Genomic DNA, 13,624 nt, shown 5'->3' on the forward strand with positions numbered 1-13,624 from the left:
AAAAACTAGTGAAAAAGACGCCAACTGCTTTTAGTGAGTCAGATCATTTGATTCAGCTCACCAATAAGAGTCGACTCTTTCGGCTTGTAAACGACTCATTATATTTTTCTCCCCCCTCTTTGCTTAACTCTGGATTGTTTCATAACTTGTATAATATTGTATATTTTAATGAACAAAATAAAATTTTCTCTTTAACTTTAACATTCATTTAAGCAAACAGCTCAAGAGTCAGATTCAAACTCACGTGCCACCATTCACAAATCAAATGTTGCAAACAGCACTTTCAAAACAATTAAATTACATAGCTATTTAATAATAATAATAATAATAATAATAATAATACTAAAAGGAGCATATGCGAATCGGCTCTCAACGTTCACTCGAAAGAACCGACTCGTTCCCAAACGACACCTCACAAATAAAAGGCAACCAACAGCGGGTTATTGAATAGGGAGAAGTGTGTGTGTGTGTGTGTGTGAAACGCACTGAGGACTTTGCTCAGCATGTCCTGTTACTCTAGAAGCTGTATGTACTACACTGAAATTTTACTTTATTTGCCTGTCTACAGTAGACTACATAAGTATTCACCCCCCTAAACTTTATCTTATAATGTTACAGCCTGAGAGTAAAATGAACTCAAAGGGGATTATGTCATGATATGGCAGATGTTAAGAGATTTCCATAAAAATGAATGGGATTTAAATCATTTAAATATAGGGGTGCCCATCTGATGACCGGCTGTAACTACCAACCCATGTACAGTTGAGAGATGTAGCCAAGCCTTGATCTGGTGCTTGAAAGGAGGAGAGAAGGAGAGGAGAAGCGATGCCACTGGCTCACAGTTGGCACAGGGCCGAGTACTTGTAAAGGTGGGCCAGTTGTGATGGTTCCATTGCATATGGGAAAATATAGGGGGAAAGAATGACTCAATGCCTGTCTGTCTAATCACCAAAGCAAGATATCTCATTTTGAACAAACATTTTAATGATAAACATACATGAAATCTCTTTTAGACATCAATTTATTTACATTGCACAGATGGAAAAAAAATAAACTTCTGTTAAATTTCTTTTACTCTTTTGCAGGTTTTTTGAGTTTGCTCTTCAGCTCTGCCATCATCATAGGGTTGCCCATCCTATACACATACACACACACACACACACACACACACAACACCACACAAGGGGAAAAATTAACTGCTTAAACACAATTAAATTTTTGTATCATTATGTGATGGGTAACAAATTAAAGGGGAAAAAACCCAATAAAAAGGTCTTCTCACGGATCTCCTTAATCTAATGAAACAATTCTATCCTGATGGGTGTGGTTTTTTCTAGGTTGACTCCGCCCCCATGCACAGGGCACAGGGACTTCACAAAATGGTTTAATAAAGACTTGTAGAATCGATGCTAATGTACATTGAAGATGTTCTGGTCACTTGTGGTAGCCCAACATCTTACTAACACACTGTATATTTAGTTTTCTTTTAATTTGTCACCCATCTATGCGTATTAAAATAGACGGCTGTACCCAGGTTGTCTTGGTGGTGTCCATTTTGGTTTCTGAGGCGATGTCTCTTGCTTGACGTTATCATCTGCTGACTGTGAGCCTGAGTCGGGTCTCTGCATGATAAACAGTAGGTACTGTAGTCATACTAATACAGCTATATCTAGCAAACCATTAATATACTAATCATTAATGCCAGTAGTGAACATGCTATATGCACATTACAATGAAATTTCAGGTTTTGTGGTTTGTTTTGTTTATTTTTTACACCCGTACCTGTGACGTTACACTCTCTGAATCTTCCCCGCCTCTTATTTTTCCTCCAGTTTCAGTTTTTCTCAGTGCAGGGAAACCAGAACCCAGACCTCAACAACAAAATGAGAGGAAGTCAGTCACTATTTCGAAATATCACAACATCGAAATATGCCTGTGTACCTTCTTTTTTTTTCAAACTATATACTGAATACATACTTCATTATGATCATGCTCTCATTTGTCCCCAGAAAAGTCATATAGAACATCTAGTCATTTTTTGATATTAAATTGGACTTGTATAGTGTTTTAACAATAGACATTGTCAAACTGCAGCTTTACAGAAATCCGGATGCAGAATTAGATCCATAATGAGCAAGACAGAGACAAGAGTTGCAAGAAAAAAAACTTCCTGAGATACACTATATTGCCAAAAGTTTTGGGACACCCCTTTAAATCATTGAATTCAGGTGTTGTTTTTCAGGGGTTGGACTCGGCCCCTTAGTTCCAGTGAAAGGAACTCTTAATGCTTCAGCTTCATACCATTTTGGACAATTTCATGCTAGAGGTGTTCTATGGGGTTGAGGTCAGGACTCTGTGCAGGCCTGTCAAGTTCCTCCACACCAAACTCACTCATCCATGTCTTTATGGACCTTGCTTTGGTCACTGGTGTGCAGTCATGTTGGAACAGGAAGGGGTCATCCCCAAACCCACACTTGGTGTGAAGCTGAAGCATTAAGAGTTCCTTTCACTGGAACTAAGGGACTGAGTCCAACCCCTGAAAAACAACACTTGAAGTTAATGATTTGGAGGGGTGTCCCAATACTTTTAGCAATGTAGTGTAACATGAAGAGGGAAAAAAAACTTGCAAAATGGCCAAGTCATTGTTTGCGCCGGAACCAATATGGAGTCAATATGTTCTCCCTATTACAATTAAGGTCAATCGATGGACGCTAGGACATGACCTACTCACTTAGAAGTCTTTGGATTATAATAATTAGGTGTATTAACTCACCTGGGAGTTTGAATCCGATCACACCTTTGCTTGGCAGTGATGCACCTTCTATATGACTCTTTTTTAGAAAGCCGGGCAGTGAAGGATGAGGAGGATGAGGAGTCAAGGGTTCAACAGAAGCCATGTTTATAAGTGTACGAGGGTCTTTAGGGGGGCGAACGAGAGGGTTTTTCACAGCGATCTTCGACTTCTGGACTGTAAAGTCCAAGGATGAAGCCTGTAAGTGTGAAATGAAAATAACAGCCATAAACTTAAACACAAATCTCAGAAACTATCAATAGAGGCTACTCCAATTGCATTAACCGGCATTTTACCTGTGATGGAAGTAAAAGATCTGTTAATACAGGTGGTTTATCCTGGTCACTGTCTCCTGTGATTTTTTCAAACCCTCTCTTCAGTCCAGATCTGCCTCTATCTCCGACGTCCTCCTTACTGTCTACCACCGATTGTCCATGTTCGACTTTTTCTTCATGTTCCCGGCCAATTTCCTCCGATGCCTCTGATTCGGAAGGAACTAGATGGCACTTATCCGTTTCTTCCTCTTGATGGATAGGTTCTTCCATTGCTTTGATCTCTTCACCTGTTGAATCTACCATAGTTTCAACATCTGTCATTTCTGCTTCACTTTCCCGTGTGTCACTCAGTAATTCCACATTCATGCTACTCTCTGATGTTTCCTCACAGCTTTCAGTTTCACTATGCGCTTTTATTTCCTCCATTTCTCGCTCACTATTCTCTAAATCCTTTGTCAAAACACTCATTTCTTCCTCAACACCCAAACAGGATATCACATCCTTTATTTCATCTACTAATCCATTATCTGCTTCATCAGGCCTCTTTAGTTCCTCTGTATCTTTCTGGGAATCTGTCTGCATCTCCAGGGGTTCCTGTTCTGATTCGATCTCAGAGAGTCCATGTGATGAAGCTTCTTGCTCTGTGAACTCATCCTGATTGATCTGAACAGGAGAGCTGGACTTTGCGTCCAGGTTTAGTTCAGCTTCACTGGAGCACTCATGCAGTTCCTGCAGTGAAGAACCTTTCATTTCATCAAGAGACTCAACTACAGTTTCCTCAAGAGGAATTGACTTTATTTCAGAAAATGGTGCTTCATTTGTTTTTGTATCAGCTGATACAAGGTCTTCTAGCAGTGACCCTTGTTCAAGGAAGCATTGGCCCGTTATTTTCTGTGCAGCCACTTCTTCTTTATCTACATGCTGCTCATGCGATGTAGTCTCTCTTTCAGCTGATTTCTTCACATCTACTGCAGCAACTTCTGCTCTGAATTTTGATGTGGCTTCAACCGTTTCCGTTTGGTTTCCTGTCTCTGTTTCTGGCTGTGTAATGACACCCTCAAAGTCTTGTTTAGTCATTACCACTGGTCTTTGTGATCCTTTGTGATTATGGACTGTATCATCTAACTGTCTCAGCTCTACATTCAGGTCCATCTCAGATGTGGCCTTTTGCTCTTCACTCTGTTCTGACTGCTGCATTTTTATCGTATTGTCCTCGTCGTCAAACTCGCTGCTGGGTTCAAACATTTTCTTGTACATTTCTGCATTTTCTATCTGTGTCACCACCAAAGGTTCGCATTCAGTTTCCACATCTCTATCAATAACTTGTTTTAAAGTTTCTTTCATTTCCATATCACAGACTTTCTGTTCTTCAATAATGCCAGTGTCTGTGAACTTCTCACATGCTGAGAACTCTTCATGGTATCCATCTTTCTCATTTCCCACAGCCTCTTGCATTGTTTCCTCATTGTGGACTTGAATAATTTCCTTTTCTTGCAACAGTGTGGCATTGTCAGGCATTTCTACCTCCAGATTGAGGCTGGGGTTTAAAGGGTCCCTCCCTTCACTTGTTGAGGTTAGCTGAATAAACAACCCCTCATCCACCATTTGTAATTTACAAGCTTTGTTTTCATGCTCGGTTGTTACATGACAGATTTGTTCTTCCACATTTAGCTCATTTTTATCCTGATTATAAACATATTCCATTATCGTATCCACCAAGGCCATGGGGACCTCTGCTGTAGCTCCTGGATCACACACACCTGCTGGTTCTTCAGGGTCAAAGCCTTGGTCACTTGCTTCTTCTTCAGTTTCATCATTCTCTCCCCTGAAGATGGCATCAACCCCTTCCTCTTCCCTTCTCTGCTCCTGGCTGCTTTCACTCATCTCCACACTTTGATTTGGTTCTTTTTCAGTTTCATCATTCTCAGTCTTCATAATTTCACCATCTTCCTTTTTCTCTTCCTGTTTCCATCCCTGTTCCTGATAGTGTTCGTCGATCTCAACATTTAAATCAGCAAACTCACATTTAACAAGATCTTTTTCAGTTTCCTCATTCTCTCTCCTCAATATTTCATCAACACTTTCTTCCTCTTCTCTTTCCTGTCCCTGGCTGCATTTACTCTTCTCAACATTTAGGACATCCAGGTCAATAAGCTCACTTTGAATGGGTTCTTCTTCACTTTCATCACTCTCTCTTGTCATAATTTCTTCAACACCTTCATCTTCTTCATCCCCTTCCTCTTCCCTTCCCTCTACCTGATAGTTTTCATCGCTCTCAACATTTAGATCAGTTTCCTTGGCCAATAAGCCTTGTTCACTGAACTCACTTTGAATGGGGTCTTCTTCACTTTCATCATTCTCACTCTTCATAATTTCATCCTCTTTCATTTCCTTTTCCTGTTTTCCTCCCTGTTCCTGATAGTTTTCATCCCTCTCAGCATTTAGATCAGCTTCCTTGGCCAATAATCCTTGTTCAAGGAATTCACGTTTAATGTCTTCTTCAGTTTCATCATTCTCGCTCTTCATTATTTCAACATCTCTCTCTTCCTTTTCTTCTTCCTCTTTCCGTATCTGCGCCTGGTTGTTTTCACTCCACCCAACATTTAGATCAACTTTCTTTGTCAATAAGCCTTGGTCAGTAAACTCAAGTTTAATTGGTTCTTCTTCACTTTCATCATTCTCTCTCCTTAAAATTACATCAACACCTTCCTCTTCCTCTTCTCCTGCCTGTCCCTGGCTGCATTCACTCTTCTCAACATTTAGAACTTCCTGGTTAATAAGCTCACTTTGAATGGGTTCTTCTTCACTTTCATCACTCTCTCTTGTCATAATTTCTTCAACACCTTCATCTTCTTCATCCCCTTCCTCTTCCCTTCCCTCTACCTGATAGTTTTCATCGCTCTCAACATTTAGATCAGCTTCCTTGGCCAATAATCCTTGTTCAAGGAATTCACGTTTAATGTCTTCTTCTTCAGTTTCATCATTCTCGCTCTTCATTATTTCAACATCTCTCTCTTCCTTTTCTTCTTCCTCTTTCCGTATCTGCGCCTGGTTGTTTTCACTCCACCCAACATTTAGATCAACTTTCTTTGTCAATAAGCCTTGGTCAGTAAACTCAAGTTTAATTGGTTCTTCTTCACTTTCCTCATTCTCTCTCCTTAAAATTACATCAACACCTTCCTCTTCCTCTTCTCCTGCCTGTTCCTGGCTGCATTCACTCCTCTGAACATTTAGAACTTCCTGGTTAATAAACTCACTTTGAATGGGTTCTTCTTCACTTTCATCATTCTCTCTTGTCCTAATTTCATCAACATCTTCCTCTTCCTCATCCACTTCCTCTTCCCTTCCCGGTTCCTGATAGTTTTCATCCCTCTCAACATTTAGATCAGCTTCCTTGGCCAATAAGCCTTGTTCAATAAATTCACTTTGAATGGGTTCTTCTTCACTTTCGTCATTCTCTCTCTTCATAATTTCATCAACACCTTCCTCTTCCCTTCTCTGCTCCTGGCTGCTTTCACTCTTCTCTACATTTAGATCAGCTTCCTTGGCCAATAATTCCTGGTCAATAAACTCACTTTTAATCAGATCTCTTTCAGTTTCCTCATTCTCTCTGCTCAATATTTCATCAATACCTTCCTCTTCCTCTTCTCTTCCCTGTTCTTGGCTGCATTCACTCATCTCAACATTTAGAACATCCTGGTCAATAAACTCACGTTGAATGGGTTGTTCTTCACTTTCATCATTCTCTCTTGTCATAATTTCATCAACATCTTCCTCTTCCTCTTCCCTTCTCTGCTCCTGGCTGCATTCACTCCCCAGAACATTTAGAACATCCAGGTCAATAAACTCACTTTGCATGGATTCATTTTCAGTTTCATCATTCTCACTCTTCATAATTTTATCATCTTCCATTTCCTCTTCCTGTTTTCCTCCCTGTTCCTGATTGTTTTCATCCCTCTCAGCATTTACATCAGCTTCCTTGGCCAATAATCCTTGTTCAAACTCACTTTTAATGGGTTCTTCTTCAGTTTCCTCATTCTCTCTCCTCAAGATTTCATCAACACCTTCCTCTTCCTCTTCTTGGGATTCCCTTCTCTGCTCCTGACTGTGTTCATCCCTCTTAAAATGTAGATAATCTTCCTTAACCAGTAGGTCTTGCTCAGTGAACTGGCTTTTCATTGGTTCTTCTTCAGACTCATCATTCTCTCTCCACATTATTATTTTATCTTCACGTTCCTCTTCTTCTTCTTCTCTTCCCTGTTCCTGGCAGCTTTCACTCCTCTCAACATTTAGATCAGCTTCCTTGGCCAGTAAGAAGTGTTCGATAGACTCACTTTTAGTTAGTTCTTCTCCAGTTTCATCATTCGCTCTTCTTATTATTTCAACACCTTCCTCTTCCAGTTTCTTAGTCGGTATCTGATTGCTTTCACTTCTCTCAACATTTAGCTCAGCTTCCTTGGCTAGTAAGCCCTGGACAATAAATTCACTTTTAACTGTTTTGTCTTCCGCTTCCATTCCATCATTCTCTCTCTTTATACTTTCACCAACATGTTTCTCTTCCTCTTCATTTCCTTGTTCTTGATAGTCTTTCCTCGTCTCATTTAGCTCAGCTTCCTTGGCCAGTAAGCCCTGGTCACTTTTAATGGGTTCTTCATCAGTTTCATCAAACTTTCTCCGCATGATTTTCTCTTCCTCTTCTGGTTTCTTTGTCTGTTCCTGATTGGTTTTATTCCATTCGACATTTAGATCGGCTTCCTCACTTCCAGAAAATGTTCTGTCTTGGTTCTTTCCATCTGCATCAACGTTAGCAGGTGAATCTTCTTGTTCAGTACAATGGCTGAGCTGATTCTGCGCCTGAGATTTCTTGTCTCCGGCCTCTGAGCCACCACAAGTGAGTTTGCTCTTGAGTTTATCTTCACAATGAGCAAAGTTCCCCTTTTCCCACTCAACAGCAGCGGCCCGCACTCTAACCCCGGGATACTGCAGATCATCTCTCATCTTTGTTTCAGCTCTTTCTTTTTCCTCATCCTTGACCTTCAACTCCTTATAACTCTTACTGATGGGTACAGTGTCTTCTTGTTGAACATTCTGGGCCTCTTCATTCCTGACCTCTGGTCTGAGATATCTTCCTACAGCGCCTGTAAGGTAGCCCTGTACAAACACAACAATGAAAAAGGAAGAAATAACAAAGTTAGAGTAAGAGCCATGCAGTTTTGTGTTTGGTCACAGGATTATGGTCAATTATAGCAGAAAAGGCAATATAGTCACCTCTACAGCAGCAGGAAGAGGGCTTAATAGGTGCCGCATACTTTATGATAACCCTGGATATTTGCTCACACAATGCCTCTGTGTGACTATTTTTTTTTATTATGTCGCTATAATTAGTAACATTTTAGAGATAATTCTATTGTATTCTCTAGATACAGCAAAACAGAATGGATATTTATTTTAAAAAAAGGGCTTGGCCAAAAGGGTGTTTTCCCCCCAAAGGTTTTTCAGTCTATAATAATATTATATTTTGATATCTCAACCATAATGTGAATTGTGAGATGTGAAAAGGGCTTCCATCTGCTCATCCTACCCCGTAGCCCAAACATGTAAAGAAAAAGAGAGATTGTTGTCACATGTTGATTCAGAGAGTAATCAGTTGTTGTTGATCTTTCAGCTGCTCCCTACATGTGTGAGGGGTCACCACAGTGGACCAACCGGTCTGCACAACAGCTTGGCACAGTTTTTATGCCAGATGCCCTTCCTGACGCAACCCTCCCATTTTTATCTGGGCTTGGGACCAACACTGCATCCAGTGGCTGGGGTTTGAGCACTGGCTGGGAAGCGAACCCGAGCCTTCCGCATGGTAGGCAAGAAACCTACCACTGAGCCATCAGCGCCCTGCAGAGAGTAATCAGTAGGTGTCAGATATTCCTGCAGCTCCTTTAATGTTACTGCAGGGCTCCTGGCAGCCTCAATGGAACGCTTTTGTCTTGTTATGCACTTTGGAAGGGACTTCCTGTTTTTTGATTACATCACTGTAGTGCTACACTTTCTCTATTTGTTGATGATGGACTTTTTGGTGTTCCATGGTACATCTAAATGGGTTGGAAATTCTTTTATACTCCTCTCCTGATTGATATCTTTCAGCAAGTTAGATTTTATACATGCTTTGTAATCTCCCTGCAGATCATGCAGACTTGCACTTGGATGAAACACAGCAACATCTCCAGGTATACATTTACAGCATTTGGAAGACACCCTTATCCACAACCACATGCATTTTATCTTATTTGAGCAACTGAGGGTTAAGGGCCTTGCTCAAGGACCCAGCAATGGCAGTTTGATGGACCAGGGATTCGAACTCACAACCTTCGGATGAGTAGTCCAACAAAATTATATAAAATGTATGTGTATATATATATATATATATATATATATATATATATATATATATATATATATATATATATATATATATATATATATATATATATATATATATATATAGTGAGTTCGAATCCCTGGTCCATCAAACTGCATAAACAGGTGTGCAAACTTGCTAATTATTGTTTGAACAATAATCTGCAAACACCAGATTATTGTAAACTTTCCCTAAAATGTTTCTTTCTGTAATTCTCTTCATTTTTATATTTTATATGTCGTTATTTCACACTGTGGCTGGAAAAATAAAATCTGAAATGGTGTATAGATTTTTTTTTTATATATATCCATTGTACCTATATCTCTGGTTATACAACAGGGACTTACAAATCAATGACATCCAAAAGAACCTACACTCACTGTGCACTTTATTAGGAACACCTACAGACCTGCAACAGATCAGTGCAGTTATTTAAAATCAGACAATCGTGGCATCAGCACAAAACGTCATGCAGATACAGGACAAGAGCTTCAGTTACATGAAATGGTTCATCAACAAGGTGTTTCAGCCTGCAGACCCTCTGCACACATTAGGCTGGCTTTTTCCTGCACCGTTCTGTGTAAACTCTTGTGTGTATGTGAAAAACCCCAAGAGATCTGAAACCTTTAAACTAGCCCAAGCCACACAAGTCATAGAGATCACACTTTTCGAACGTTTGATGTGAAGCTAAACTGAAGCTTTCGGCCTGTATCTGCATGATATTTTTCACAGCCCACGGCCACATGACTGTCTGATTAGATAACTGCATGAAAGTGCAGGTGTTTCTAATAAATTGCACAGTGAGTGTGTATTACACTGCTCAAGACACGGGTTAAAAAAAGTGTTGAATATTTTTAAAACATATTGTTTACACTCCAAGCTGCAGATATTTTCTCCCCTAAGGGTACAGCTATAGCAATATATATTTTACCTCCAGTCCTGAAGACCCCTTACCTTGCACTCTCTATCCTCAACACCCCTAGCTCACTTCATTAAGGGCTTAATAATTAGCAGATCAGCAGGATTGGGTGCACTGATGGTAGGATAAACATTAAACCACTCAATCTGCAAGGTAGGAGGTCATTAGGATGGGTGTTAAAAGCCTCCACACTATATCAAAGTTTCCAAGGAAATAAAAATATTACAACTGAAGGAAAGGAAAAAATGGGGGGGGGGGGGGCTTTTGCTAAGTGAATCACCTTGTGTTTGTTCTAAAAATAAGGACTTTTTTGTCGTCTAAAAAGTGCACCATGACTGTACACTGCCCTATAGAGCTGTGGCCCTTCAATCAGCACCGTTATTATTAGCAGCATTGAAAACCCACACTGCAAAATAATAGCTTAGGTGTTAACTCGAAGAGTACGGAAATGACTCTGCAAGTGACACTTCTGAGACCAGTGTTAAGCATGTAATACAAACAAATCAGCCAAACTGAATCAACTGTGAGAGGATATGCGCTGCAGCACTGTTGGCTGGTGTTGTTGTAGTAAAGAACCTGGATACTGAACACCTGTACATGTCTAAACGTGTCTGTGTTGCTTGCTATATTTCTTCCCTCATCCTCATCCTGATCCTTTCAGCATCGAATCATGCTTCCTCAAGCGTATTTGGCCGAATTAATTTTTTTCTTTTTCAGCCAATTTTCTTGCTGAATACAGTAGATACCATAGATCATGTCGATTTTCTTTTTAATCCAGATTTAGATCCAAGCCAGAGGTGACTGTGTCATGGCACGATATGAGGAAGAACCTACAGAGGAACCAAGGACTCGAAAGGGAACCTAGCCTCCCACATAATTGCTGATTTTTTTTTTTATCAATCCAGCAAAAAACATTAACATGAACCCATACAGGATGTTGGGAAGATGCTGATTTTAGCAGATTATTTCATGTAGCTAGCCCACGTCAGAAGTTCTGCAGATATTTATGTCGCTCAATCACTTTCAGTAAGTGAGGGCTCAATCCAGGTGAGTGTTGACATCTGGAGTGTGAAGTGGAATACACCCTGGGAGAGATGCTACGTTATCTCAGAGCGCACGTACACACACACACACACACCCACCAACACCCCTAGGTGCATTTTTTTCTTACTCAATCCACCTACTGGCTTGTTTTTGAGTGATGGATGGAAACCTGTGAACCCAGAAGAAACCCACAGTACGTGGACATGCATGTAAAATTGGAGCCAGGGACCCTGAACCTCTGAGGCGTGTTCCTCTCACCACCTGGACACTCGCTCAGCACTGCTTTATGTGCAGTAATCTCACTACTCACATATAAAGATCATTATTTAATTGTGTACAATGGCGTGGCTTATAATATGACACACTGAGCCGCACCTGTAGCGTTTCAGATTTAATGGACAACTGGACAGAATTTTCTCTCTCTCTCTCTCTCTCTCTCTCTCTCTCTCTCTCTCTCTCACACACACACCCAAAGTACATTCCTGGATCATTGCCACTTGGTTGCCTGCTGGTGCTTGTTGTACTTTTGTACTAAACATAACCTTAGAGTGTGTAATGTATGTTAAACATCTATCTATCTATCTATCTATCTATCTATCTATCTATCTATCTATCTATCTATCTATCTATCTATCAGCCTGTCTGTCAATCAATCAAGCAATTAATCTATCTATCTATCTATCTATCTATCTATCTATCTATCTATCTATCTATCTATCTATCAGCCTGTCTGTCAATCAATCAAGCAATTAATCTATCTATCTATCTATCTATCTATCTATCTATCTATCTATCTATCTATCTATCTATCAGCCTGTCTGTCAATCAATCAAGCAATTAATCTATCTATCTATCTATCTATCTATCTATCTATCTTACACAATACATTAAGGTTCATCCAATTTGACATTTTTTTCCTGGACTGTTTTCTACCCTGGTATTTGGATTTAATCCATTCAATTCAAGTGACCAGTATAAACAACAATAAGAATGAATGCTAATTATAACAATGAACTCAACAATAAAGGAAATAACGATCCTACTGTGACAGCAAGTTCTAAACAACTGGACACTCATTTAAACACAATTGTTGTTAAGTAGTTTCACGTGCCTCCAGGAAGTAGCTTTTATCTCCTGGCCCCTGGGCACATCATTTACTGACTGATAAATCTATGGAATTTATAGAAATATACAATGAAACTCACCCAAACGGTCCACATTGCACGACCAACTCTGTTTATTGCACTTTCAGAGCCTTCCATCTAGAATAAAGTGTCAGTCTGATACTCAAAACCGATAAAAACCGAGTCGTTTAGATGTGTGAATAAAGTCTGTGAGCTTCATGCAGGTCGCCGGACTTTAGGTTCTCCTGAGGTTGAGAAGTTTTAAAGAGGAAACAGCAAAATAGACCAGCTTTTCTTTTCCGAAGAGAAGCACATCACAGTAAACACGTAGCACTGTCTGTGGGTTTGTGGTAAAAAAAAGATATATATATATAGATAGATAGATGTAGATGATTAGAAAGAGATATTAGATGTTCGATCTCCACACGTCGCTTTGCTGATGATCACTTCTGTAATCTGCGGCTGTAACATGAGCGTGTGTCCACTTCCCTAAACTTATAAATGATAAACCAGGAAATGAGCTGGATGTAGGAGTAATCGGGTGATGTATCTGAGTGCAGACCGGTGTTTGTTGTGGTCTGGGGGTGAAGCAGACACAAGGCTGTACAGTGTGAATCAGCAACTATTGCATAGGTTTTATTTTGGAGGGGAATAACTCGTATTCTACCTTTAATCAGGACGCCGTTTTTAACTTTTTTTGCGACGTGTGAAACCACGCCTTATTCACTGGGAGCAACAGACCACAAGAAGCCTGAGTCCGAGTGATGGGAATTCTGACTCTTCTCAGTGAGTCAAATGAATCAGTTCGGCTCACCTATAAGAGCCGACTCTTTCGGTCGTTCTCCACTTCAGGGCTGTTCAGTCGTTGAGCTTACCTATCGATCCCATCTACCTTATACTACATTCTGATTAACTGTATAACATGAGATTATACTGTGCATTGTTTTTATTATAAAATGTTCCATGTAAATGAATCATAAAACCGTCATGCCATCATACATGCCACATTGACAGTATATAAAGAGAATTTCTGCATTATTAGATTATTATGCCCCGCTC

The 13,624-nt window shown here is 40.0% G+C and overlaps 1 protein-coding gene across 2 annotated transcripts; it reads right to left on the reverse strand.

Annotated features, from left to right (window-relative positions):
• Window positions 1-688: 688 nt before the first annotated feature.
• Window positions 689-13,137, reverse strand: si:ch211-136m16.8 (trichohyalin). 2 transcript variants are annotated; one of them, XM_058405908.1, is made up of 7 exons: window positions 12,647-13,137; window positions 3,088-8,217; window positions 2,774-2,990; window positions 1,783-1,871; window positions 1,531-1,622; window positions 1,076-1,135; window positions 689-860 (listed from the first exon to the last, which is right to left on the reverse strand). In XM_058405908.1, the coding sequence occupies exons 1-7, from the start codon at window positions 12,701-12,703 to the stop codon at window positions 704-706; spliced, it is 5,802 nt and encodes a 1,933-aa protein (XP_058261891.1). In that variant the 5' UTR covers window positions 12,704-13,137; the 3' UTR covers window positions 689-703. The 2 variants fall into 2 exon arrangements, with proteins under 2 accessions (XP_058261891.1, XP_058261892.1); XM_058405909.1 differs by lacking the exon at window positions 689-860 and having other exon boundaries at window positions 1,004-1,135; window positions 12,647-13,135.
• Window positions 13,138-13,624: the final 487 nt, after the last annotated feature.

This window comes from Hemibagrus wyckioides, linkage group LG13 (assembly GCF_019097595.1).
Source record: "Hemibagrus wyckioides isolate EC202008001 linkage group LG13, SWU_Hwy_1.0, whole genome shotgun sequence".
In the NCBI taxonomy this organism is placed as follows: domain Eukaryota; kingdom Metazoa; phylum Chordata; class Actinopteri; order Siluriformes; family Bagridae; genus Hemibagrus; species Hemibagrus wyckioides.